The 26,812-nt window shown below is 55.8% G+C and overlaps 1 protein-coding gene and 1 non-coding gene across 2 annotated transcripts; one reads left to right on the top strand and one right to left on the bottom strand.

The window, feature by feature from the left end:
* Window positions 1-7,004: 7,004 nt before the first annotated feature.
* TRNAL-UAA (transfer RNA leucine (anticodon UAA)) lies at window positions 7,005-7,077 on the bottom strand. Its single transcript has one exon. It is a non-coding gene; the product is annotated as a tRNA-Leu (tRNA).
* A 4,452-nt stretch (window positions 7,078-11,529) lies between these two features.
* Window positions 11,530-26,036, top strand: FEZ1 (fasciculation and elongation protein zeta 1). Its single transcript, XM_062594536.1, has 10 exons — window positions 11,530-11,589; window positions 14,405-14,714; window positions 16,954-17,050; window positions 18,236-18,343; window positions 19,743-19,929; window positions 21,308-21,579; window positions 22,901-22,981; window positions 23,202-23,277; window positions 24,310-24,375; window positions 25,891-26,036. The coding sequence occupies exons 2-10, from the start codon at window positions 14,434-14,436 to the stop codon at window positions 25,905-25,907; spliced, it is 1,185 nt and encodes a 394-aa protein (XP_062450520.1). The 5' UTR covers window positions 11,530-11,589; window positions 14,405-14,433; the 3' UTR covers window positions 25,908-26,036.
* Window positions 26,037-26,812: the final 776 nt, after the last annotated feature.

Below are 26,812 nucleotides of genomic sequence, written 5' to 3'. Positions count from 1 at the left end.
GCGGGGAGCAGCCAGGACCCACACCGATGGCATTCTCCTTTGCTCGGCATCCTCCCACCCTGCGCTCCCTCACCTCTCTGGGGCCAAGCCAGAAGGCTGGCAGGGCCATGGGGGACCTCAAAGGATGCCGGAGGCATTTGGGTGCTGCGCTGCATCCACCCAAGCGGGGCTTCCAAAAGGCGGTCAGCAATCGCTCTCCAGCCTCACCCCCTTATCCTGTGGGGTCCTCACAGCCTCTCCTGTCCAACAAGCCCATGAGAGATGTTGGCTTGCGGCATCTCCACCTCTCGAGATCTGCCCAACGTGGCTGGGCAAAGTCCCCACGCGAGGCTTTGGGAGGAAAGTGCTCTTTGGAGATGCTGCCGTTGGCCGTCCTGGGGCATTCCCAATGACTGGAGGCATGTCAAGCCACCTGTGGGGACATTGGTGGATTTCTGCGGACGAGGGAGGACCTGTAGGTGTGTTAGTTTTACGGCGGGCAGAACAAGGACTGGTTCAGGCATTGCCCCCCACACCCACACAGCAGGTGCCATCCAACCCGTGCCTGGAGAACAAGAGCAGAGCAAGTTGGGCAATGGTCAGCAGGGACATCCAGAGCCCGGCAATGTCCAGGCAACATACAGCTTGCTGCAGGCACCTCCTGCGCCTTGGCCTCCGCTCTGGCACGGCTCTGCTGTGAGCGAACAAAAGCTCTCAGGGCAGGGCCGAAGTAGCTCAGCTGGGAGAGCGTTAGACTGAAGATCTAAAGGTCCCTGGTTGAAGCCTGGGCTTCGGCAAGTGGCAGGGCGGGAGGGGTCCTTGTTGCTTCCTCCTGGCGTTTTGCAGAGCGGCGCTCTCTTCTTCCAGCCTGCCCCACCATGGCCGTGTCCTACACACCATGCAGATGGCCACGGCCCACCCCACAGCTGCGGGGAGCAGCCAGGACCCACACCGATGGCATTCTCCTTTGCTCGGCATCCTCCCACCCTGCGCTCCCTCACCTCTCTGGGGCCAAGCCAGAAGGCTGGCAGGGCCATGGGGGACCTCAAAGGATGCCGGAGGCATTTGGGTGCTGCGCTGCATCCACCCAAGCGGGGCTTCCAAAAGGCGGTCAGCAATCGCTCTCCAGCCTCACCCCCTTATCCTGTGGGGTCCTCACAGCCTCTCCTGTCCAACAAGCCCATGAGAGATGTTGGCTTGCGGCATCTCCACCTCTCGAGATCTGCCCAACGTGGCTGGGCAAAGTCCCCACGCGAGGCTTTGGGAGGAAAGTGCTCTTTGGAGATGCTGCCGTTGGCCGACCTGGGGCATTCCCAATGACTGGAGGCATGTCAAGCCACCTGTGGGGACATTGGTGGATTTCTGCGGACGAGGGAGGACCTGTAGGTGTGTTAGTTTTACGGCGGGCAGAACAAGGACTGGTTCAGGCATTGCCCCCCACACCCACACAGCAGGTGCCATCCAACCCGTGCCTGGAGAACAAGAGCAGAGCAAGTTGGGCAATGGTCAGCAGGGACATCCAGAGCCCGGCAATGTCCAGGCAACATACAGCTTGCTGCAGGCACCTCCTGCGCCTTGGCCTCCGCTCTGGCACGGCTCTGCTGTGAGCGAACAAAAGCTCTCAGGGCAGGGCCGAAGTAGCTCAGCTGGGAGAGCGTTAGACTGAAGATCTAAAGGTCCCTGGTCGAAGCCCGGGCTTCGGCAAGTGGCAGGGCGGGAGGGGTCCTTGTTGCTTCCTCCTGGCGTTTTGCAGAGCGGCGCTCTCTTCTTCCAGCCTGCCCCACCATGGCCGTGTCCTACACACCATGCAGATGGCCACGGCCCACCCCACAGCTGCGGGGAGCAGCCAGGACCCACACCGATGGCATTCTCCTTTGCTTGGCATCCTCCCACCCTGCGCTCCCTCACCTCTCTGGGGCCAAGCCAGAAGGCTGGCAGGGCCATGGGGGACCTCAAAGGATGCCGGAGGCATTTGGGTGCTGCGCTGCATCCACCCAAGCGGGGCTTCCAAAAGGCGGTCAGCAATCGCTCTCCAGCCTCACCCCCTTATCCTGTGGGGTCCTCACAGCCTCTCCTGTCCAACAAGCCCATGAGAGATGTTGGCTTGCGGCATCTCCACCTCTCGAGATCTGCCCAACGTGGCTGGGCAAAGTCCCCACGCGAGGCTTTGGGAGGAAAGCGCTCTTTGGAGATGCTGCCGTTGGCCGACCTGGGGCATTCCCAATGACTGGAGGCATGTCAAGCCACCTGTGGGGACATTGGTGGATTTCTGCGGACGAGGGAGGACCTGTAGGTGTGTTAGTTTTACGGCGGGCAGAACAAGGACTGGTTCAGGCATTGCCCCCCACACCCACACAGCAGGTGCCATCCAACCCGTGCCTGGAGAACAAGAGCAGAGCAAGTTGGGCAATGGTCAGCAGGGACATCCAGAGCCCGGCAATGTCCAGGCAACATACAGCTTGCTGCAGGCACCTCCTGCGCCTTGGCCTCCGCTCTGGCACGGCTCTGCTGTGAGCGAACAAAAGCTCTCAGGGCAGGGCCGAAGTAGCTCAGCTGGGAGAGCGTTAGACTGAAGATCTAAAGGTCCCTGGTCGAAGCCCGGGCTTCGGCAAGTGGCAGGGCGGGAGGGGTCCTTGTTGCTTCCTCCTGGCGTTTTGCAGAGCGGCGCTCTCTTCTTCCAGCCTGCCCCACCATGGCCGTGTCCTACACACCATGCAGATGGCCACGGCCCACCCCACAGCTGCGGGGAGCAGCCAGGACCCACACCGATGGCATTCTCCTTTGCTCGGCATCCTCCCACCCTGCGCTCCCTCACCTCTCTGGGGCCAAGCCAGAAGGCTGGCAGGGCCATGGGGGACCTCAAAGGATGCCGGAGGCATTTGGGTGCTGCGCTGCATCCACCCAAGCGGGGCTTCCAAAAGGCGGTCAGCAATCGCTCTCCAGCCTCACCCCCTTATCCTGTGGGGTCCTCACAGCCTCTCCTGTCCAACAAGCCCATGAGAGATGTTGGCTTGCGGCATCTCCACCTCTCGAGATCTGCCCAACGTGGCTGGGCAAAGTCCCCACGCGAGGCTTTGGGAGGAAAGTGCTCTTTGGAGATGCTGCCGTTGGCCGACCTGGGGCATTCCCAATGACTGGAGGCATGTCAAGCCACCTGTGGGGACATTGGTGGATTTCTGCGGACGAGGGAGGACCTGTAGGTGTGTTAGTTTTACGGCGGGCAGAACAAGGACTGGTTCAGGCATTGCCCCCCACACCCACACAGCAGGTGCCATCCAACCCGTGCCTGGAGAACAAGAGCAGAGCAAGTTGGGCAATGGTCAGCAGGGACATCCAGAGCCCGGCAATGTCCAGGCAACATACAGCTTGCTGCAGGCACCTCCTGCGCCTTGGCCTCCGCTCTGGCACGGCTCTGCTGTGAGCGAACAAAAGCTCTCAGGGCAGGGCCGAAGTAGCTCAGCTGGGAGAGCGTTAGACTGAAGATCTAAAGGTCCCTGGTCGAAGCCCGGGCTTCGGCAAGTGGCAGGGCGGGAGGGGTCCTTGTTGCTTCCTCCTGGCGTTTTGCAGAGCGGCGCTCTCTTCTTCCAGCCTGCCCCACCATGGCCGTGTCCTACACACCATGCAGATGGCCACGGCCCACCCCACAGCTGCGGGGAGCAGCCAGGACCCACACCGATGGCATTCTCCTTTGCTCGGCATCCTCCCACCCTGCGCTCCCTCACCTCTCTGGGGCCAAGCCAGAAGGCTGGCAGGGCCATGGGGGACCTCAAAGGATGCCAGAGGCATTTGGGTGCTGCGCTGCATCCACCCAAGCGGGGCTTCCAAAAGGCGGTCAGCAATCGCTCTCCAGCCTCACCCCCTTATCCTGTGGGGTCCTCACAGCCTCTCCTGTCCAACAAGCCCATGAGAGATGTTGGCTTGCGGCATCTCCACCTCTCGAGATCTGCCCAACGTGGCTGGGCAAAGTCCCCACGCGAGGCTTTGGGAGGAAAGTGCTCTTTGGAGATGCTGCCGTTGGCCGACCTGGGGCATTCCCAATGACTGGAGGCATGTCAAGCCACCTGTGGGGACATTGGTGGATTTCTGCGGACGAGGGAGGACCTGTAGGTGTGTTAGTTTTACGGCGGGCAGAACAAGGACTGGTTCAGGCATTGCCCCCCACACCCACACAGCAGGTGCCATCCAACCCGTGCCTGGAGAACAAGAGCAGAGCAAGTTGGGCAATGGTCAGCAGGGACATCCAGAGCCCGGCAATGTCCAGGCAACATACAGCTTGCTGCAGGCACCTCCTGCGCCTTGGCCTCCGCTCTGGCACGGCTCTGCTGTGAGCGAACAAAAGCTCTCAGGGCAGGGCCGAAGTAGCTCAGCTGGGAGAGCGTTAGACTGAAGATCTAAAGGTCCCTGGTCGAAGCCCGGGCTTCGGCAAGTGGCAGGGCGGGAGGGGTCCTTGTTGCTTCCTCCTGGCGTTTTGCAGAGCGGCGCTCTCTTCTTCCAGCCTGCCCCACCATGGCCGTGTCCTACACACCATGCAGATGGCCACGGCCCACCCCACAGCTGCGGGGAGCAGCCAGGACCCACACCGATGGCATTCTCCTTTGCTCGGCATCCTCCCACCCTGCGCTCCCTCACCTCTCTGGGGCCAAGCCAGAAGGCTGGCAGGGCCATGGGGGACCTCAAAGGATGCCGGAGGCATTTGGGTGCTGCGCTGCATCCACCCAAGCGGGGCTTCCAAAAGGCGGTCAGCAATCGCTCTCCAGCCTCACCCCCTTATCCTGTGGGGTCCTCACAGCCTCTCCTGTCCAACAAGCCCATGAGAGATGTTGGGTTGCGGCATCTCCACCTCTCGAGATCTGCCCAACGTGGCTGGGCAAAGTCCCCACGCGAGGCTTTGGGAGGAAAGTGCTCTTTGGAGATGCTGCCGTTGGCCGACCTGGGGCATTCCCAATGACTGGAGGCATGTCAAGCCACCTGTGGGGACATTGGTGGATTTCTGCGGACGAGGGAGGACCTGTAGGTGTGTTAGTTTTACGGCGGGCAGAACAAGGACTGGTTCAGGCATTGCCCCCCACACCCACACAGCAGGTGCCATCCAACCCGTGCCTGGAGAACAAGAGCAGAGCAAGTTGGGCAATGGTCAGCAGGGACATCCAGAGCCCGGCAATGTCCAGGCAACATACAGCTTGCTGCAGGCACCTCCTGCGCCTTGGCCTCCGCTCTGGCACGGCTCTGCTGTGAGCGAACAAAAGCTCTCAGGGCAGGGCCGAAGTAGCTCAGCTGGGAGAGCGTTAGACTGAAGATCTAAAGGTCCCTGGTCGAAGCCCGGGCTTCGGCAAGTGGCAGGGCGGGAGGGGTCCTTGTTGCTTCCTCCTGGCGTTTTGCAGAGCGGCGCTCTCTTCTTCCAGCCTGCCCCACCATGGCCGTGTCCTACACACCATGCAGATGGCCACGGCCCACCCCACAGCTGCGGGGAGCAGCCAGGACCCACACCGATGGCATTCTCCTTTGCTCGGCATCCTCCCACCCTGCGCTCCCTCACCTCTCTGGGGCCAAGCCAGAAGGCTGGCAGGGCCATGGGGGACCTCAAAGGATGCCGGAGGCATTTGGGTGCTGCGCTGCATCCACCCAAGCGGGGCTTCCAAAAGGCGGTCAGCAATCGCTCTCCAGCCTCACCCCCTTATCCTGTGGGGTCCTCACAGCCTCTCCTGTCCAACAAGCCCATGAGAGATGTTGGGTTGCGGCATCTCCACCTCTCGAGATCTGCCCAACGTGGCTGGGCAAAGTCCTGAGAGACCCGTGCCAAGGGGTCCCGCTCTGATCGGGACAGGCTGTGGAGCTCAATCCTAATCCGCTTCCATCTGTTTCCTGGCTACTCCCCAGCTCTGGGGTGGGCTATGGCCATCTTCATCATATGCAGGATACAGCCATGGTCAGGCAGGCTGGAAGAAGACAGTGCAGCTCTGCAAAGTGCCAGGAGGAAGCAACTAGGACCCCCACTCACTTTCCAAAGCCCAGGTTTGAGCCAGGGCTCTTTAGATCTTCTGTCTAATGCTCTCCCAGCTGAGCTACCTCAGCCTTACTTCTTTAGGCCTTTCTGTGTTCCTCCTCTGTGCAACATGCATGGGCAAATGCACAAGAGGTTCCTGCTTCAGGCATTCCCTCTGTGTTGGAGGGGAGTACTGGGTAGAGGGCAGAAGCAGACAGACCTTCTCATGTTGCAAGGGAGGTTTTCTCATGTTTGACAACCTTGGGTTGGTAGCTCAGTGACCAGTCACCACTTCCACTGGTTTGGGGCGTCAGGCTGCTGGGCCTGAAGCAACCCTTGTTCCTAGCATCATACCATGACTCATCCCCTCAAAGGCATGGAGAAAGCAAGCTAAGCAGCAGACACTTTTTGAGGTGCAGATGCTGGAGCGTTTTTTTTTTTTTTTTTTTCCTACATTGTGGATTAAGAATCCAACATTTGGTTGTTGCAATGAGGAGACTGTCCATCATTAAGGACATGTTGTTCTGGAGGCCAATGTCCCTGAGCTGAGCAACAGAGCTTAAGGAGCTGGAGGATTGCACAGGAAGGCTGCTCCACAGCATGGTCTTAGCATGGTGGCATTGAGAATGTATCAGCCATGCAGCATCGCATGGAGAAACCACCACCTCAGGACCAAAGCTCTGGAGCCTAGGAGGGGCTCAAAGTGCACAGGTCTGCAGCTAGTCATGTGGCAGTTGCAGGCAATGACAGTGAGAAAATGATCAGGAAGCCATGGACAGCACAACCTTAGTAAAGAACAGCCCTGCTGTCCCTGAAGGAACTAGCTTTGGATTTGGGGGCAGTGATAGAAATGGAGCCATGGTTGAGGACCGAGAAGTCCATGGGGCTGTGGAGGCAGAGGTCACAGGCTGCAGCTGTGAGGATGAAGCCATTGACAAGGAGGGCAGCCAGGGACATGCCCATGAGCATTGAAAAGGGCAAGAGCTGCAACTCCCACATAGCCTGGATGCCCAGCATTGCAAAAGTGCAAAAATCACCCCAGTGCCAAAGCCCAGGCTTGAACCAGGGACCTTTAGATCTTAAGTCTAACACTCTCCCAGCTGACCTACTTCAGCCATGCTCTTTGAGCTCCTCTCCTCTTGACAGCTATGCTGGAACAGAGGCAGAGGAGCATGGGATCTCTCAGGCCAACTGTGTCTCATGCAGCCATCCCTGGGCTGCAGCTTGCCCTTGTGGCCATCCCCAAACCTACTCTGCTCTTCTCCTTCTGGCACAGTGGGATGGCATCTCATGTCAGTGGGTCAATATCTGCCTGCATTTGGGGATTCACCACCTGGGTATAGTGCTATACCTCTTGGGTGACTCCACAATAGATGCTATCTCACATCCTGAGGCTCCACTCCTGGCCGACCCCCAGGCACTCAGTGTCCCTGGAGATTGCCTGAGCTCTCTGGTGGCTCCACGCTCCCCTTCAGAAGGACGAGTGCCCTCTACCAGCCCTGCCTCATGTGCAACTGCCTTTGGTTGGTAACTCAGTGACCATTCACCATCTCCACAGCTGCTGGGCAACAGCCTGCCAGACCTGCAAACCTCCTCCTTTCCAACGCATCACACTATGACTTACCCCCTCAAACCCATGAAAAAGCTGAGCAAATCAGCAGATACTTTTAGGAGTGTGAAACTTGGAGCATTTTCTTACCTTTAAAAGAAGGGCAAGAGCTGCAACTCCCACATGGCCTGAACACCCAGCTCTGCAAAAGGCCTTGGAGTACCCCAGTGCCAAAGCCCAGGCTTGAACTAGGGACATTTGGATCTTCAGTGTAATGCTCTCTCAGCTGAGCTACTTCAGCATTGCCCTGGGGTTTCTTGTCCCCATGTTGGCTGTGCTGGAGCAGAGGTTGAGGAGCAGGAGGCCCCTAAGACCAAGTTGTGCCACCCCAGGGAATTGGTCACAAGCATAGGGTGTGCCAAGCCTTCGGATGTTGCAGTGAGATCACTCTTCATCAAGGACATACTAATCTGGAGGCCAGCTCTAAGATAGTGATGATGCATTTGTGAAGACCTAAAGGTTGGGCAGATAGGACTCATATCTCTGGAGCAGCAGGAAGAGCTGAAACAGTTGTGCAGGAGCCTGATCACCATAGGTGACACAAACTCAGCACAGCAATGACATGAGATAAACTTGAAGTCTTTAGTGAGTAGAGCAGGGCAGCTTATTGCTCTGATGTTGAAGCCACTCAGTCTCCTCAGGGCGTCATGGAGCTCCTCCTTCCTCATGCCATGAATGAGGGGGCACATGGCTAGAGGCACCAAAGAGCTAGAACAGTCATCACCATGTCTGGCAAGAAGATGGAGGGAGGCTCCAAGGAGGCAAAGAATGAGGTGCTGAGATACAAAAAGATCATGGCCAGGAGAGGGAGGCAGATGGGAAGGGCTCTGTGCAATCAAGAAGACACCCAGGAAGCCACGGGCAACTCATTCCATGTAGGGAACAGCCCTGATGTCCCTCAGGGATTTGGAGACAGTAGTGGAGATGAAGCCAAGGTCGAGGAGGAAGTCCCAGGGGTGTGGAGGGAGGCAGTGGTCACAGGTTATGGCTGTAAGGATGGTGCCACTGCCCAGAAAGGCAGCCAGGGAGATGCCCAGGAGCATTGAGAAGGGCAAGAGCTGCAACTCCCACATGGTCTGGACACCTGACTCTGCAAAAGGCCCCAGGGGCACCCCAATGCCAAAGCCCAGGCTTGAACCAGGGACCTTTAGATCTTCAGTCTAAAGCTCTCCCAACTGAGCTTTGGCCTAGTCCTAGAAGTCCTTGTCCTCCCTGTCAGCTGCGCCTGCGCACAGGACGGAGGTGGGAATGGCTGAGGGTCATGGTCAGGCTGAGAGCCTCCAACAACCCCAAGCCCCAGGCAGTGACAAGGATGGCCCTTCCTGAGGACCGGGGTCCAGCATTGGCCATTCAGCTTCAAGCATCACCCCAAGGTCTCAGGCAGCATCAGAGCCACCAGGGCATCTCTTTTGCCTACCTGTAAGCAAGGCCCCCAACCCTCTACTCTGACCACCCTTGGGAGGATCACCTCGACCTGTGGATCCTATCACAGCCATATTGGAGATAGCCCTTAGTGGGACACTCCTGCTCTCACAAACTCTTGGATTTGCTCTTGACTCCAACCTATGCAGAGGTTTGCTTAACCTCTTGCAGTGTCTGCAGTTCAGGGACTTGGCACCAGAGGGCTCACAAAGATGCAAAATGTTGACAAGTCTAGTCTCTGCATAATTATCTTCAGTTCTGCAGGTTCTGTGTGGTGAGGAGTTTGGCCAAAACTGGAAGATTTTTATAGTCAACAGTAATAAAAAGGGATGTTCTCTTTGTCCAGCTTTCCTCATTTCTAACTATCAGAATGAGCAATAGCAACATGCTCTGGTTGATGATGGTCCTGACGAAGCCTGGCCATGCAGGAAAAGGAAGACCCCTGAGATCCATGACTATATGGATGATCTTGCCCCATATGGATCCCAACTCAGTCAGGTCTTTCATCATCCACATGGGCTTTACCTCATTCTTTCCAAAATCCCTCCTTTTCCCACTGAGGTTGGCAGCTAAAGGTGACAGCTCATTTGCACCTGTTCCCAGATGTGTTACCTGGAGAACTCACTGCACACAGTCATACAAGGCTTTTCCTTAATGGCCAGGAAAAAAAAGAAAAAAAAAGTTATAGTTCAATAAAAAAAAAGAAAATACATTCTTCAGCTGTCCATAAAGTCCAGCTTGCCTCCTCTGAAGTCCACTTTCCACAAGGGATAGCCTCACGGGAGATCTGATGGATGGATAGATGGATAGATAAATGGATGGCTGGATGGATAGGTACATATAGAGAAGAGGATAGATACAAATGCAATTAAGGATCTGGCTAAGAAGGCAACTGACGGGATGACTGAAAGGCTAGGCAAGTGTTTACCTCCCTGAAATTGCCAGTAGCACCTCAGTAGATGATATGTTTCTGCAGGAAGAAAGAGGAACCAGAGGAGGAAAACTGGATGGAGAGTGGGAACTGCAGATGTCCAGTGAGTCAGATGTCAGACAACTTTAGAAATGACTGTTTCCATCAGGATCTTGGAAACATCTGAAAGACCAGTAGGATTCAAGACACTGAACTGGACAGGGTCATACTCTGTCACTTGGGTCACATGTGAAGGTGATGGGCGCCCATAATGAAGAGCGGGAACAAAGGCAACGGGACCAAAAGGCTCTGTCTTGAAAAGCCACATTTGCCCCAATCTTAGCAGATCTCTGTGTGCCACCATGCACCTTCTCACAGGTGGCAGTGGGGACAGAAAAACATTTTCCCCCCTTGGTCCATCTATGTTAGCTCACTGACCTTCTGCTTGTCCTTCTAGCACCTTGAAGCAGCTCTAGAAGGATTTGCTGCAGCCACTTGCTGGGGACTGTGGTGAGGTGAGCAACCTGCAGCTCCTCCTGTATGAAGCCAGGGTTGATGATGGCCTATGATCAGGAGCTTCCTGATGACTCTGCTTCTTCCAAGGTGATGGAGCCCAAGCTCAGCATAACACAGGCCAGCTCCTCTAGCATCTGTGAGGTGCAACCTCTCTGGTTGCATGGGTATGTGATGTGTCCAATTGGCTGAGGTGAACCCCAATGGGAGCTTCACAGCGACCCAAACCCTGACATTGGAAGGAGACTCTGAAGGTCATCCCATGCCACCCATCCTGCTCAGAGCAGGGCCACTTAGAGCAAGTGGCTGAGGGCCATGTCCAGTTGGGTTTGGGACTCCTCCATGGGACACCACAACTTAATGCCCCTCAGCCCACGCTTGAGCACTCTCAAAGGAAAAGAAGGTTTGCGGTGGTGTTGGGTTGCTTCTATTGCTCTTTGATAGGCGATGCTTCATTCCCATGGGTGTTGCTGGGAGGACTGAGGACATGGTAGGCCATGGCAAGACCTCATCAGTAAAACACGGGGCAGAGGAGCTCAATGTTCTCCCTGCCCTTGGTCTCTGGGTCCCTGCTCCACATCACTCTAATGCTGATGTAGTCATGGAGGCCCACCTGGGTTGTCCTTCATATCCTCACATCGGGGCCACAAGGGAGCTGGCCACGGGGCCATGCATGTGTGCACAGGGCTGCGGAGGGACCCAGGATTCTGGGGCACCCGGGGGGTCTGGGATGGGCCTGTGGGAGGCATAGGCAGGACACAGGCATCTGAGGGACCCAGGCATCTGGGGGAGGGGGAGGGGGAAGGGACCTCCATGGGGGCACGGGGGCACAAAGCTCCCTCGGCCGGGAACGCTGGGGTCTCTCTGCCCCTGCCCGGCCGCCGCGGTCCCTTTAAGTCTCTCCCGGACACCTGGGCCCCGCTAAGGCGGGTTGGAGGGGGCCGCAGGGGGAACAGTGACGTCACTCCCGCCCGTGCCGCCGGGGGGGGGGGGGGGAAATGTCTCTCCCAGCGCATGCGCGTGGCGGCGCGGCAGTTTCCCCCTCCCTCCCCGCCCCCCCCCCACTCCGCCCGCGGGGACAGCGCGTGCGCAGTGCGGCGCCGCGCCCCGCCCCTTCCCCCCCCCCGTGGGTGCGCGCGCGCGGCGGCGGCGCGGGAGGATGCGGGGCTGCAGGTGGGGGCGGGGGCGGCGCGGGGTTTGGGGGGGATTTCGGGGCGGGGGGACAGGCAGGGGTGCGCGGGGGCTGGGCTTGAGGGGGTGCGAGGCGGGCGGTGCATTGGGCGCCGCTTTGGCGTGCACGGGGAGAGGGGTAGCCCCGGTTTTCCTCGGGGGGGAGGGGGACAGACAGCGCGATGCATTTTGGGGCGGGGGGGGCTTTTTTAGGGGTGCCCCGGGGAAAATGGGGGGGAGGATAGCGGGCGTTGAGCTGCGCTTCCCCCCACCCCCGCAGCTGTGGTGCATTCTGGGATGCACTGCGGGGTGCGTTATTGGGGGGGGGGGGGCGGGGGATGCGCATCGGGGGAGTGTGCAAACTCAGGGTGCGTTCGTGCACGGGGCTGCAGTGGGGGGTGCACGGGGGTGCGCGAGAGTGCGGCTGCATGCACGCGCAGGGTGCATGTCTGGCCAGTGCAGTCGTGCGGGGATGCATGCGTGCACGGGGAGGCGGGGGGGGGCGATGTATGCACGGGGGGCGCGCGTGGACGGTGCATGCGCGTTGGGGGGGGTCACGCCTGCACAGTGCACGCGTTTGGGTTGCATGCATGGATGGGGGGGTGCACAGGTGCATGCATGCACGGCGCGCATGTGCGTTGACGCGTGCCTGCACCAGAGCGCGTAGGTGTGGAGGTGCATCCAAGGTTGATGCACACGCACCCGTGTGGGGGTGCACGTGTGTGCGGTGCAGGCATGCAATGGTGCATGCGCATGCCCGTGCTACGTGTCCGCCTGGCGCACGCAGGTAGCAGTGCGCACCTGCATGGGGGCTGCGGGGTGCACGAGGTGCAGAGCTGCACACGAGGAGAGGGTGCTTGCACAGAGCCCACCTCCGTGCAGACGCGTACGCGCCCCGTGCAGTTCCATGCTGCTGTGCCACCGTGGATGACTCAGCAGGGCCCATGAGGGTCCTGCTGCCAGGCCAGGGCTGGCGTGGGGTTGCACTGCGTTTGCACAGGGGTTGTGTGGGGCTTGCACGCCTGATTAGGGCTGGCATAGTGCTTGCACTGGGTTTGCATGGTGGTTGCAGCAGGCTTGCAAAGGGGTTGCACGGCCTTGCAGGGGGGTTGCATGGGGCTTGCATCGGGTTTACATGATGGTTGCACCAGGCTTGCATGAGGGTTGCATGGCCTTGCAGGGGGGTTGCATGGGGTTTACATGGCAGCTGCACCAGGCTTGCAAAGGGGTTGCATGGCCTTGCAGGGGGGGTTGCATGGGGCTTGCATCGGGTTTCCATGGTGATTGCACCAGGCTTGCATGAAGGTTGCATGGCCTTGCAGGGGGGTTGCGTGGGATTTACATGGCAGCTGCACCAGGCTTGCAAAGGGGTTGCATGGCCTTGCATGAGGGTTGCACCAGGCTTGCAAAGGGGTTGCATGGCCTTGCGGGGGGGTTGCATGGGGCTTGCATAGGGTTTACATGATGCTTGCACCTGGCTTGCACAAAGGTGCAGCACTTAACCCCCTCCAGCATAATGGAAAGGTGGAGACGCAGCAGTGACACTGCAGCACCTCCAACCATCCACAGAAAAGAAAAAAGGCAACAACAATTTTCCTAATCTGGCCAAATTTTCCACCAAAAGCTGAGTGTAGGCCCCCATCTACCCTAGTCGCAGCGGGAAAGAGTCTGGGACAGTTTAGAGTAGCAGCTTGCTTCCTAGCAGTGAGGTGGCTTATGAAAAGGTTACTCCTGGGTTACTACTGAGATACTTGAGGTACCCCTAAGACAGGATTGAGGTTCCTCTAAAATACTATCAGGATGTTCCAAAGTTACTATCAGGATATCCCTAAAACACTATTGGTGTTCTCCTAAGATCCTACCAGGATATTCCTTAGATGCTCTCAGGATGTCCCTATGATATTCTTAGGATGCCCCATGATACTATGAGGAGACCCCTATGATACTATCTGGATACCCTCAGGGTACCCTCGAGATACTACCAGTGCACTAGAAAGAGCTATACTTTGCAGTGCTACAGCACTGCAGTTCTATTAGCATACTACTAGGATGTTGCTGATACTGGTAAAATACTTCTAGCATGCTATGGAAATACAGAGATATTACCAGGGCACTAGAAAAAACAGTGTTAGGAAATTTTTTGTGATCCTCTTGGAGGAGTGCTGAGATACTCTGAGGATACTAGCAGCTCATTGCTGGTATTATCAGGCCACTGCTAGGAAACTACTGGCATACTACTAAGATACTACTCAGATGTTGGCGCAACACCAGAAACGATGTTGTTTAGATGTTTTGGGGACTCCCTCAGGGCAACATGAGTACTTTTAAGGTGCGAGCAGGGTATTGCTAATCCTATTGGGCTACTACTAAGATACTACTCTAGTAGCAGGACAGCGGGAGCTGCTGTTGGCATGTATTCACACACTACTAGGATGCTCTTAGGGCAGTGGTGGGATACTCTTAGTTTATTACTGGATTATTACTGGGCTACTACTAGTTTACTACCAGGTCAGTACAAGGTTACTGCTAGGTCAGTACTAGTTTCCTACTAGGTCACTACCTGGTCACTATTAGGTTACTACCAAGTTGCTACTAGGTTGCTACCTGGTTACTACCAGGTCACTAGTAGGTTACGGCCAAGTCAGTATCAGATCACTGCTAGATTGCTCCCTGGTTGCTACCATCACTGCTAGGTTGCTGATGGGTTACTACCAGGTCACTATTGGGTTGCTACCAACTCACTACTAGGTTGCTACCTGGTTACTACCAGGTCACTACTAGTCCCTCCATGAGCCTCACAGGGCCTCTCTCCCGGCAGCTAAAGCGGTGACGCAGGCAACAGTGAGGATGGAGGCACCCCTGGTGAGCCTGGAGGAGGAGTTTGAGGAGGGCCCCATCGGGGGCAGCGGCAGTGGGCCCCCACGGGGCCCCACAGACCCAGCGCTGGCCGAGCTCGAGAGCTTCTCAGCCGAGATGATGAGCTTCAAGTCAATGGAGGACCTGGTGCAGGAGTTCGATGAGAAGCTCACGGTCTGCTTCCGCAACTACGATGCTGCCACCGAGGCTCTGGCGCCTGTGCGGGGCCGCCTGCAGGCCCAGGAGGAGGAGGAGCGCCTCCAGGATGAGGAGTGAGTAAGGTCCACGACTGCCAGCAGTGCATGCAGCAGGTGTGCCTGGTGATGGAGTAAGCTAGGAGTAGCAATGGAGTGAACCATGAGTAGCAGTGAACTCTGAGTAGTGGTGGAGCAAACTCTGAGTAGTGGTGGAGTGCTATGGCAGTGAAGCAAATTTCAAGTTACGGTGTAGTAAAACTATGTAGTAAACAGAGAATAGCAGTGAAGGAAACTACGAGTGGCAGTGGAGTAGACTGTGAGTGGTGGTAGCATGAACAAAGAGTATCAGCAGAGTAAACAGTACTGCGGTGTGAACTATGGGTCACAGCGGAGTGAAGTATGGGTTGAGGTGAACTTTGGGTCATGGTAGAGTGGACAATGGGTCAAGGCGGAGTAAACTGTAGGTTGAGGTTGTAAACTCTGGGTCACAGTGAAGTGAACTATAGGTTGAGGTTGTGAACTGTTGGTCGCAATGGAGTGGACTACAGGTTGAGGTTGTGAACTACAGATTGAGGTTGTGAACTTCGGGTCGTGGTGGAGTGGACTTTGGGTGGCAGTTGTAAACACTGGGTTACGGTGGAGTGAACTGGACTGAGGTTGTGAACTTTGGGTCATGATGGAGTAAACTATGGGTTGAGGTTGTGAACTTTGGTTCACTCACGGTGGAGTGGACTATGGGTTGCAGTGGAGCAACCCATGAGTCACAGTGTAGTAACCCATGAGTAGCGGTGAAACCAACTGAGTCACGGTGGAGCAAGCAATGAGTAGCGTTGTAATGAACTATGGAGCAAACTATGAGTAGCCCCAGCCACAAAACACAGCAGATCCTGCTCCAGCAGCGTTTGAGTGGAAATGCATATTTTTTGCTTCAACGAGGGTTATTTATTTTGCTGAAAAAAGGCCGTTTTGTGCAGATTTTAGCGGGGCTGCTCCATCCGTGCCTGCCCCACACGAGGGTTTTGCCCGGTTGCAGCCCTAGATGCTCATTTCTCGCCGAGCGCCAGGGGCAAAAAGCCCCAAATCCTAGCTTTTTGCACCCAAACACGCTTTTAGCCCAATTGCTTTTTGTAAGCAGCCAAATCGGCGGCGTTTTGTAGGGTGGGAAAAAAGAAAACGGGGATTTTTGGCCCGGTGCCTGGAGCGCCGCCGTCACCGCTTTGTGCTGCTTAGTGCGTTGCTTTGGGCAAAAAAGGGCTTTTTTTTCCCCCCTGCTTTTGAATGAGCCCTGTGTACACAGCGTGGGGGATGGTTTCGGGGCTGAAAAGCAGTGGTTTTTTCCTAATTATTAACCAATTGCGGCCACAATTAACTCAAAAAAAGCACCAGCAGCAGCTGGCCCTGCTGGACGCTGGCCCTTTAAGACCGGGAGAAAAGCCAATTTAGGGGCTAATTGCTCGGGTTTTTTCCTCTTGTGGTTCACTGCATTTTCATTAAATATAGGAAATTAAAAAAAAAAAACGCATTTTTGTGTGTTGATACATGGAAAGCGAGAGTGAAGGGAAATTAAAATGGGGCTGGGCCTGGGAGGGGAAAAAATAACCCAAAATGAATGTCCCTGTGGGTGATTTGAGGCTGTTTGGGGGTGATGTGGGGGTTTGGGGCCATGAAAAAAGCAGCAGGTTGGGGAGCGGGGAAAAAGGGGGAAAATTGGTGGTTTTGCCTTAAATTGCGGCAGCAGCGGGAGGGAGGTGTTCCGTCTCCTTTTTTGCCTTTTCCCTGCTTTTCCTCTGTTTACTTCCCACTTTTTTTCCTTTTATTTCCCATTTTTCTTATGTTTCCCTCCCTCTTTCCCTCCCTCTCCCCCCCCCCTTTCAGAGTGTTTGGGGCCAATTCTTTTCTTTTTTCTTTTTTTTTTTTTTTTTTTTTTTTTGCGTTTTAGAGCATCAAGGCTGTAATTCACGTTTTGGGGCAATTTCTGCATATTTGGAGGTTTTGGGGGACTTTTGGGGGCATTTCTGAGTTTTTGAGGATCATTTTGGCACGTTTGCATTTTGCGGCATTTGGAGGGGGTTCGAGGCAGCATTTGGGGGCATTTGGGACTGTTTTGGTGCCGTGTTTCCAGACAGCGTCTTGGGGTGTTTTGTGGGTGTTGCAGGGCAGCGTTTTGGGGCATTTCGGGATGTTCTGGAGTGGTGTTTTGGGGGCATTTTGGAGTATTTCAGCGCGATGCTTGCAAACAGCGTTTGGGGGCGTTTGCAGGTGGCATTTTTGGGGGGAGGTTTTGGGGTACCGCTCATCGCCCGCCTCCCCGCAGGGTCTGGGACGCCCTCACTGACAGCTTTGCCCCCCCCGGCTCCCCCCGGCGCTGGCTGCTCCCCGACACCGAGGCCCCCGATGATGCCGACACCCAGGTATGCTCGGGACCCCCCCCCCAAAAAAAACCCTGCCCCCCCCAGCATCCTACCCCATGATGATTGACAGCTGTCAATCCACTCACAAGCCTGGCAGCCATCAGGAAGGGAGGGGGCTCCTCTGACTACCCAAAAATATCATTTTCTGTGTTTTTGGAGATGTCATTCCCTCCTTTTGGGGGGAAACCACGCCAAAATGGGAAAGACTGGGGCTCTGTTGGGCCAGGGTGGTGCGTTTTGGGGGAGAAAAAGGTGTTTTCCCCACTGTAGCAAACACACGCCACGAATAGCCACAGTCGGGGTTGCGGGAGGGCAGCGAAACGGCCCCCAAAAGCACCGAATCGAGCCCGTTGGGATGTTCAGGAGTCCATCGCGAATTGGGGCAGAAAAGGTACGTTCCTGGGGGCATCTTGTGCGGAACAGGGGAAACTGGTCACCATAGGTGGGGGAAAAAGGGTGGGCCCCGTCCAACGGCCCCATCCAACCTCTCCCCATCTCCTTATCCCGTGTCCCCATCCAGCATCCCTGTCCCACGTCACCATCCCATGTCCCCATCCAACATCTCTCCATCTGACGTCCCTGTCCCACATCCCCATCCAACTCTCCCCATCCCATGTCCCTGACCATCCAGGTCCCAGTCGCATGTCCCCATTCAGTTTGTCCCCATCTAATGTGTCCCTGTCCAACTTCTCCCCATTCCACATCTCCCCATCCACCCTCTTCCCATCCCACGTCCATCCAACCTCGCTTTGTCCAACGTCCTCATCCGACATGTCCCTGTACAGCTTCTCCCCCCCCACCATCTCCCTATGCAACCTCTCCCTGTCCAACATCCTCCTGACCTTTCCTCATTCAGCATCCCCAACCCATGTCTCTGTCCTGCTTCTCCCCATCCTCTGTTCCCATCTAGCATCTCCCCATCCTGCGTTCCTATCCAACCTCTCCCCTTCCAGACTCTCCCTGTCCCATGTCCCCATCCGACATCCCCATCCGACATCCTCATCTAACCTTTCCCCGCCCCATGTCCCCATCCAGCGTCTTCCCATCCTATGTCGCTTTCCCATGTGCCTGTCCAACAAGCCCCCCATTTGACATCCCAGTCAGCTCTTGCTGCTGCCATCTCTTCCCTTGGCTGCTCCGGAGGGCCATGCCACCGGTGCCCCCACAGCCCATGTGTCCCCACAGCTCTGCGGGAAGGAAGAGGAGGAGGAGGATGACGAGGAGGAAGAGCTCACTGAGAGGAGCGAGCAGGATTCTGGCATCAACGAGGAGCCACTGCTGACAGCAGAGCAGGTACCTGTGCACCCCGCACTCCCCCAGTGCCGGGCTGGGTCATCCCCACCCAGCATGGAGCCACAGTGTCTTCTCAAAGCACAAAAAAGGCCAAATCCAGAGTTCTGGGGCACAGGGGCTGCCGGGCTCGGGTGCAGGTGTTGATGCAGATGAAGGTGGGAATTAGGAATGTGGATATGGGATGCAGGATGCAGATGTGCATGTAGGTTGCAGGTGCAGGAGTAAGCACAGATGTGGGTGCAGGTGAGGTTGAAGGATGCAGGTGTGGGTGCAGGTTGCAGTTGCGCGTGCAGGAGGTAGATACGTGTGTTGCTGCAGGGTGCAGCTATGAACACACATGCAGATGGGGATGCAGATGTGGCTGTGAATGCAGATGCAGGTGTGGATGCAGATAACATTGCAGATGTGCGTGCAGGAGGCTGGTACAGAAGCCAGAGAAGGTGTGGATGCAGATGCAGATGTGGATGCACTGGTAGATGTAAATGCAGAAAAAAAATGCAGATGCTGACATGGGTAGGTGCAGATGTAGATGCAGCATGCAGGCGCGAGTGTGGTTGTGCATGCAGGACATGCGAGGATGCAGACATGCGTGTCGTATGCAGGTACAGGTATGGGTGCCTGTGTGAATGCAGGCAGAAATGCAAGTGCAGGGGGAGGTGCAGGGTGCAGACGTGAAAGCATCATGCAGGTGCTCATGCGGATATAGCTACAGTTACGGATGCAAGAAATGGATGTGGATGCTGGAGTAGACAGTGCAGGATGCGGATGTGGATGCAGAGTACAGATGTGGATGCAGCATACAGGTGCAGATGTGCATGGAGGATGCAGGTATGAATACAGACAGACATGCAGATGTGAGGGCAGATGCCAGGGCGAATGCAGATGCAAGATGCAGATGCAGGTGTGGATGCCAGGTGCTGGTGTGGTTTCAGGCATCGATGCAGACCTGCGTGCAGATGCTGATGCAGGATGCAGATGTGGATGCAGGTGGAAACACAGGTATAGATTCAGGATGCAGGTTGCAGATTTGTGTGTGGGTATAGATACGAGTGCAGGAGGCAAATGCAGGCGCAGGATGCAGGATGTGAGTGCAAGTGCAGATGTAGATACTGGGTACAGATGCAGGATACAAATGCAGATGCAGGATGCAGGTGCAGGCACAGGTGCAGGGTGCAGGTGCAGGATGTGGGTGCAGATGCGTGTGTGGAATACAGATATGAGCACAGGATGTAGGTGCATGGTGCAAATTCTGGTGCAGGATGCAGATGCAAGAACAGGCAGATAAAAATTCAGGTGCAAAATGCAGAGGCAGGTGCAAATGGGAATGCAGGTGCAGGTGCAAATTCAGGCACGAGACGCAGGTACAAGGCAGGATGTGGCTTTTTCCACTGCCCCGCAGGTCATTGAGGAGCTAGAGGAGCTGATGCAGAGCTCGCCTGATCCCGAGGCTGACCCCGAGGCTGAAGACGAGGAGGAGGAGGAGGCTGAGGCCGAGCTGGCGGGCGAGAATGGGGGCACGGAGCCCATCCTGCTGCGTGAGCTGCGCGCCTTCTCCCCCGCCTCCAACAACAACTGCTCCCACGAAGGTACGGCTGGGCCCGTTTTGAGGATGATTCCTGCCAGATCGGACAACCGAAAGCATTGGCTTGCAAAACGCCCTCATTCTCCACGTTAAATAACTGGATCTCGGTCCCGCCGAGTGGGAATAAAGCCAAGGGCTGCATCCATGCAGCCAAAACGACGTTTTTTTTTTCTCTCACCACCCAAAGTGGCTTCCTCCCTTGCAGGCCTGTCCCGTAGCCAAAATTAGGAGAAATTCTTATATATCCGGGTAATTGGGATGAGCTTTCCCAACTAGAGGGCTCCACCAGGCTTCGGGGCTTGCTCGGCCGATATGGGGCCGGGAGGAGGATTTTTGCCCCAAAAAAGAGTCCCAGTGCAGGGGCGGGGGGAAATGTTGCTTTTAGTGATTCAGTGAATGCACCCTGCGCCTGCTGTGGATTTCACCAATTGCACCCAGCGTTTTTGCTGCGGGTGTCACTTCCTCGCTCTGTGCGTTGCCTCAAAAGCCCCTCGCAAACAACCAAGTGTTGCACGTTTTGCTGAATGCCCCATGCACTGATTGCACCATGCATTTTGCAAAACCTCACACATTTCTCCAGGTGCATGGTCTGTTTTGCTGTCTGATGCACCAGGCGTTTCAGCAGTTGCACCATGTGTTTTGCTAGATGTCTCGTGCCTTTCCCCAAGTGCAGTGTGCATGTTAAATGCAGCACACAGCGCCTTTCATTGCTTGCACTGTGCATTTTGCTAAATGCACCATGCACATCACTGAATGCTCTGGTCATCATGCATTTCCTCCATTGCACCGTGCGTTTTGCTAGGTACCTCATGCATTTCCCCAAGTGTGCCGCGCGAGCCACTAAATGCACCATGCATTTCACTGATCGCACTGCGCCTTTGCCCACGTGCACACCGCATGCGGCTAAAAGCACTGCGCAGTGTTCATTTCTCCAGTTACACCCTGCATTTCTTCAGTTGCACCATACATGTTGCTAATTGCACCCTGCATTTCTCCAGTTACATCATGCCTGTTGCTAAATGCACCCTGCATTTCTCCAGTTGCACCATACGTGTTGCTAATTGCACCTTGCATTTCTCCAGTTGCAAATACATTTTGCTAACTGCATGCTGCATTTCTCCAGTTGCACCATACGTGTTGCTAATTGCACCCTGCATTTCTCCAGTTACATCATGCCTGTTGCTAAATGCACCCTGCATTTCTCCAGTTGCACCATACATGCTGCTAATTGCACCTTGCATTTCTCCAGTTGCAAATACATGTTGCTAACTGCACCCTGCGTTTCTCCAGTTGCACCATACATGTTGCTAACTGCACCCTGCATTTCTCCAATTGCACTTTCCATTTCGTGCAATGCCCCTCACCTTCTGCCGGCGCAGCAGGCCTGGGGCAGCTGTCGGCAGCGGAGCTGGCGGCGGCGGCGGGGCGGGCAGAGGCGGCGAGCCGGGCGCTCTCGGCGGAGCTGGTGGCGCAGCTGGCGCGCCGCGACGAGCTGGCCTTCGAGAAGGAGGTGAAGACGGCGTTCATCGGGGCGCTGCTGGCCGTGCAGGGCGAGCAGCGGGAGCAGCGCGAGGCCGCCCGGCGCCGCCGCCGCGACAAGGGGCTCAGCCTCCAGGGCGGGCGCCCCGAGCGTGGTCCCCACATGCCCCGCAAGGTACAGCATGGGGGAAATAGCATAGGCAAAGTAGCAAGCAGGGAGAGAAAATAGGGATTGCACGGAGAAAAACAGCGCCTGGGGAGATAAAATCACAACTGCACAGATAAAATGCCGGGTCAATAGATAAAATGCAAACTGGATAGCTAAAACATCCAGCTAAAACTGGATAGCAATCAGGTACCTACTACAGTAATCGCACAGATAATACAGTTATCGCATAAATAAAACAGCAGTTGCGCAGATAAAATAGCAGTTGCATTGGTAACATAGCTCTGGATAGATAAAATAGAGTAGAGGAACTAGCAGGCAGGTAGAGTCACTAGCAATTGCTCAAACAAAGTAACGATTGCACAGGTAATGTAGTAGTTGGATAGATAAAATAGCGGTTGCGTAGAGCAAATAGCAATGAGATCAGAAGTGGATTAGCAAGCAGATAAAATAGCAACTAAATCAATAAACTAGTGATTGCATGGGTAAACTAGTGATTGCACAGGCAAAAATAGCAATTGTATGGATAGAAATGGAGATTACACGGCTAAAAAATAGCCGTTGTACGGATAGAAGAGCCATTGCATGGATAGAATAGCCGTTGCATGGATAAAAATAGCAATTGCACTGATAAAATAGCAGTTGCATGGATAAAACAGTGATTGCACAGGTGAAATAGTCATTGCGCAGGTGAAGTAGCAATTGCAGTTAAAATAGCGATTGCAGGGATGAGATTGCAGGTAACGTGGGCAGGGTGAGGGTGCTCACATGGAAGGAGGGTGGCAGGGCTTGGGCTGGGGACAGGGATGTGGGTGACTAGGTTGGGGACAGGGACTGGGATGTGGGGACAGAAACCAGCATGGGGTGGGGGCACCAAAATGGAAAAACAGGGATGAGATGGGATGGAGACTGGGATTTGGGGATGGGGAGGATGGGGGGGGGGACCAGAATGGTGTCAGGAACTGGGATGGTGATATGGGGACCAGCAGGAGGACAAGGACATGGGGATGGGTACTTGGAGGTGGGAACCTGGATAGAGACATGGGGACCATGACAGGGAGGAGGACACGGGGATGGGGACATGCGACCAGGGTGAGGGCAAGGACATGGGGACCAGGACACAGGCACCAGGATGGGGATGGGACATGAGGACTGGGATGGGGATGAGGCCATGGGGAGCAGGACGAGGATATGGGGACCAAGATGGGGATGGATCATGGGGCCGGGAACGTGGGGATGGAGATGTGGAACCTGGATGGGTGAGGACAAGGATGTGGGGACATGGGATGCGGAAGGGGACCTGCAGGGACCGGGCTACTGCTCCCCGCAGCGCTTCAGCATGGAGGGCATCTCCAGCATCCTGCAGACAGGCATCCGGCACACCTTCGGCTCCAGCACCGCCGACAAGCAGGTTCTTTCGCCTTTTTTTGCCCCAAAATGACCAAAACCCATATGCAAATTAAAACAAACCCTTTACTGCATCAGCCTATAAACGTGGCAGCTTGCGGTCACATGACCTGGCAATTGCAGTGACGCGAGGAGGTGCAAGAAATGCATTTTTGATTATTGTCTCTTTTTCTCTCTCTCTTTTTTTGCATGGGTTTTGGGGTTGGGTATTTTTTTTCTTGCAGTACCTGAACACGGTGATCCCCTATGAGAAGAAGGGCTCGCCGCCCTCCGTCGAGGACCTGCAGATGCTCACAAACAGTGAGTCATCACTGGGGCAGCTTCGGGGTGCAGCGGCCAATTTGAGGGGTGCAATCGCACATTTTGCACGGTTGCAGTGCGGCCGGTTTGAGGTGCAGTTGCCCGTTTGCTTTGCTGCGGCACGGCCTGTTTGGGGCTGCAATCACCCATTTTGCAGTGCTGCAGCATGGGTGACTTGGGTGCGATCACCTGTTTTGCAGCGCTGCAGCACAATGAATTTGGGGTGGGGGGGAAATACCATTTTGCAATTCCTGGCAAAGCCCACTTGGGGTGCAAACGCCCATTTTGCATCGCAGCAGCATGGTTGATTTGGAAAAAAAAAAAAATGCATTTCATGTCATTGCAGCACAGCCTATTTGGGGTGTAATTGCCCATTTTGCACCATTGCGGCACACCTGAACTGGGGGCAAAAAAAACACGTTTTGCATCAGGGCAACGCAGCCAGTTTGGGGCGTGATTGGCTGTTTTTGCATTGCTGCAGCACAGCTTGCTTGCAGCACCGTTGTGCAACCCCCGTCACAGCCCATTTGGGGTGCAGTCGCCCGTTTTGCATGGTTGCTGTACAGCCGTTTGGGGGAGAAACACCCCCCCTTTTTTTTTTTTTTGCATCATTCAAGCACAGCCAATTTGGGATGCGGTCACCCGTTTTGCAACCGCCTCCCCCAGCACAGCTAGTCTGAGGCGCAGTTGCTCATTTTGCGTAACTGCAGCACAGCCAGTTAGGTGGGGGGGGACCCACTCGTTTTGCATCATTGCACTGCAGACGATTTTGGGGTGCGATCATCCGTTTTGCATCACTGCAGTGTGGCTGATTTGGGGCAACTCTTGCAGTTTTTGCAGCCTCCGGTGTGGCCAACTTGGGGGCGAAAATAACGTTTTTTGTGTGGAAAATGGAGGGGGGAAGGGTGTTTTGGAAGGGCAGAAGCCAGTGGCAATGGGGCTGCCTAATTAGCTTGTGGCTCATTTGTGTAATTAATTGGAGGGGGTGGGCAGCGGTGGGCACCCCCCTCATGGTCCCCTGCCCCCTTCCAGTCCTCTTTGCCATGAAGGAGGGGAACGAGAAGGTGCCCACCCTGCTGACGGACTACATCCTCAAAGGTAACGAGGACCCTCTCGTTAGGACACCCGTGCAGCTTCCCCTCCCCCCCCTCGCCAGGTGGCCTCATGCACCCTGGTGCATCCCCCCCCGCCTCGTTCCTGCATCGTTCTTGCACCTTTCGTGCATCCAGCTTGCACCCTTGTGCAGCCATCGCGCATCCCCTCGCACGCGCGTCCTTCTTGTGCTCCCTTGGGCATCCCCCTTTCTAACCTCGTGCCCCGCTTGTGCGCTCCTGCGCGTTAGTCTTGCACCTTTTGTACGTGCCTCGTGCGTCATTCTTGCATCTCTTGTGCATCGTTCTTGCACCCTTTGTGCATGCCTCATGCAGCCCCCTTGCATCGTTCTTGCACCCTCTGTGCATGCCTCATGCATCCTTGCACCTTTTGTGCATGCCTCGTGCAGCCCCCTTGCATCGTTCTTGCAGCCTCTGTGCATGCCTCGTGCATCATTCTTGCACCTTTTGTGCATGTCTCGTGCAGCCCCCTTGCATCGTTCTTGCACCCTCTGTGCATGCCTCGTGCATCGTTCTTGCACCTTTTGTGCATGTCTCGTGCAGCCCCCTTGCATCGTTCTTGCACCCTCTGTGCATGCCTCGTGCATCGTTCTTGCACCTTTTGTGCATGTCTCGTGCAGCCCCCTTGCATCGTTCTTGCACCCTCTGTGCATGCCTCGTGCATCGTTCTTGCACCTTTTGTGCATGTCTCGTGCAGCCCCCTTGCATCGTTCTTGCACCCTCTGTGCATGCCTCGTGCATCATTCTTGCACCTTTTGTGCATGTCTCGTGCAGCCCCCTTGCATCGTTCTTGCACCCTCTGTGCATGCCTCGTGCATCGTTCTTGCACCTTTTGTGCATGTCTCGTGCAGCCCCCTTGCATCATTCTTGCACCCTCTGTGCATGCCTCAAGCAGCCCCCTTGCATCGTTCTTGCACCCTCTGTGCATGCCTCATGCATCATTCTTGCACCTTTTGTGCATGCCTTGTGCAGCCCCCTTGCATCGTTCTTGCACCCTCTGTGCATGCCTCGTGCATCATTCTTGCACCTTTTGTGCATGTCTCGTGCAGCCCCCTTGCATCGTTCTTGCACCCTCTGTGCATGCCTCAAGCAGCCCCCTTGCATCGTTCTTGCACCCTCTGTGCATGCCTCATGCATCATTCTTGCACCTTTTGTGCATGCCTTGTGCAGCCCCCTTGCATCGTTCTTGCACCCTCTGCATGCCTCATGCATCGTTCTTGCACCATTTGTGCATGCCTCGTGCAGCTCCTTTGCATCGTTCTTGCACCCTCTGTGCATGCCTCGTGCAGCCCCCTTCTGCATCCCTCGTGCATCGTTCCTGCACCTTCTGTGCACGCCTCATGCATCGTTCTTGCACCTTTTTCTGCATCCTTCATGCATCTTTCATGCACCCCCCCTTGGCACCCTCGTGCACCCACCCGCGTGCCCTGCGCGCCCTGGCGTCTCCTCGCGTCCCCCTCGCGCCGGTCCCTTCGTGACGGTCCCTCTCTCCCTCTCGCAGTGCTCTGCCCGACCTGACACGTCGCTGCCGCCGCCAGAACCGAGGCCAAACCCGAGGAAAATGGGCCATCGCCGACCCCTCTCCCCTCGCCCCCTCCCCTCTCACACTGCCAGGAAGTAAATAAATTAAGTCGTTTAATTAATTAACCAGGCCGCCTCGTGCCTCATCCGCTGCTCGCCTGCGAGTCCCTAAAACGCGTTGCAGAAGAAAAGAAAAAAAAATAAAAAGCAAGTGTGTGTGTCGGGGGGAGGAGATTTTAGGGGAAAATTGGGAAAATTGCAGATTTTTGCGGCGTTGGGGCATCCCCCGCACTGCATTGCGTTTTGGGGAAGTTATTGCTCATTTTTCGGGGGGACCGTTGCTCTTTTTGGAGGCTGGGGGAGGAATGACTTGGCGGGGGAGAGTCGCTAATTTTTTTTTGGGGGGGGGAGCGGTGCTCGTTTGGGGAGAATTGCTAATTTGGGGGCGTCTCACCCTTTCTGGTTTGGGGGGAGAATTAGTGGCTTTGGGGGGGAGGCGAGTCACAATTTGGGGTGCAGTCGCCCATTTCGGGGGCAGTGATGCTCCTTGGGGGGGGGCTGCATCGCCCGTTGGGGGGGGGGCGTGGCTCGTTTTGGGGGGGTCCAGCGCTTCTTTTTGGGAGGGGGGCAGGATTTGCTCATTTTTGGGGGGACAGCGTCAGCTTTTGGGGGGGGCGTTGCTCCTTTTGGGGGAGAATCGCTCATTTGAGAGGCGAACCGCTCATTGGGGAGGTTAAAAAAAATCTCAATTTTGGGCTGCATCCCTCATTTTGGGGGAGCATCGCGGCTCTTTTGGGAGTGACCACCGGTTTTGAGGGAACATCAGGCCCTTTTGGTAGAGCACACAAATCCCTCATTTTAGGGATTTTGCTCATTTTTAGCACGTTTTTTTTTGGAGCGCA

The sequence above is a fragment of the Rhea pennata genome, chromosome 24 (genome assembly GCF_028389875.1).
Source record: "Rhea pennata isolate bPtePen1 chromosome 24, bPtePen1.pri, whole genome shotgun sequence".
Taxonomy (NCBI): Eukaryota; Metazoa; Chordata; class Aves; order Rheiformes; family Rheidae; genus Rhea; species Rhea pennata.
Note: the sequence above shows the minus strand (reverse complement) of the source record. Positions and strands in the feature narration are given on the sequence as shown.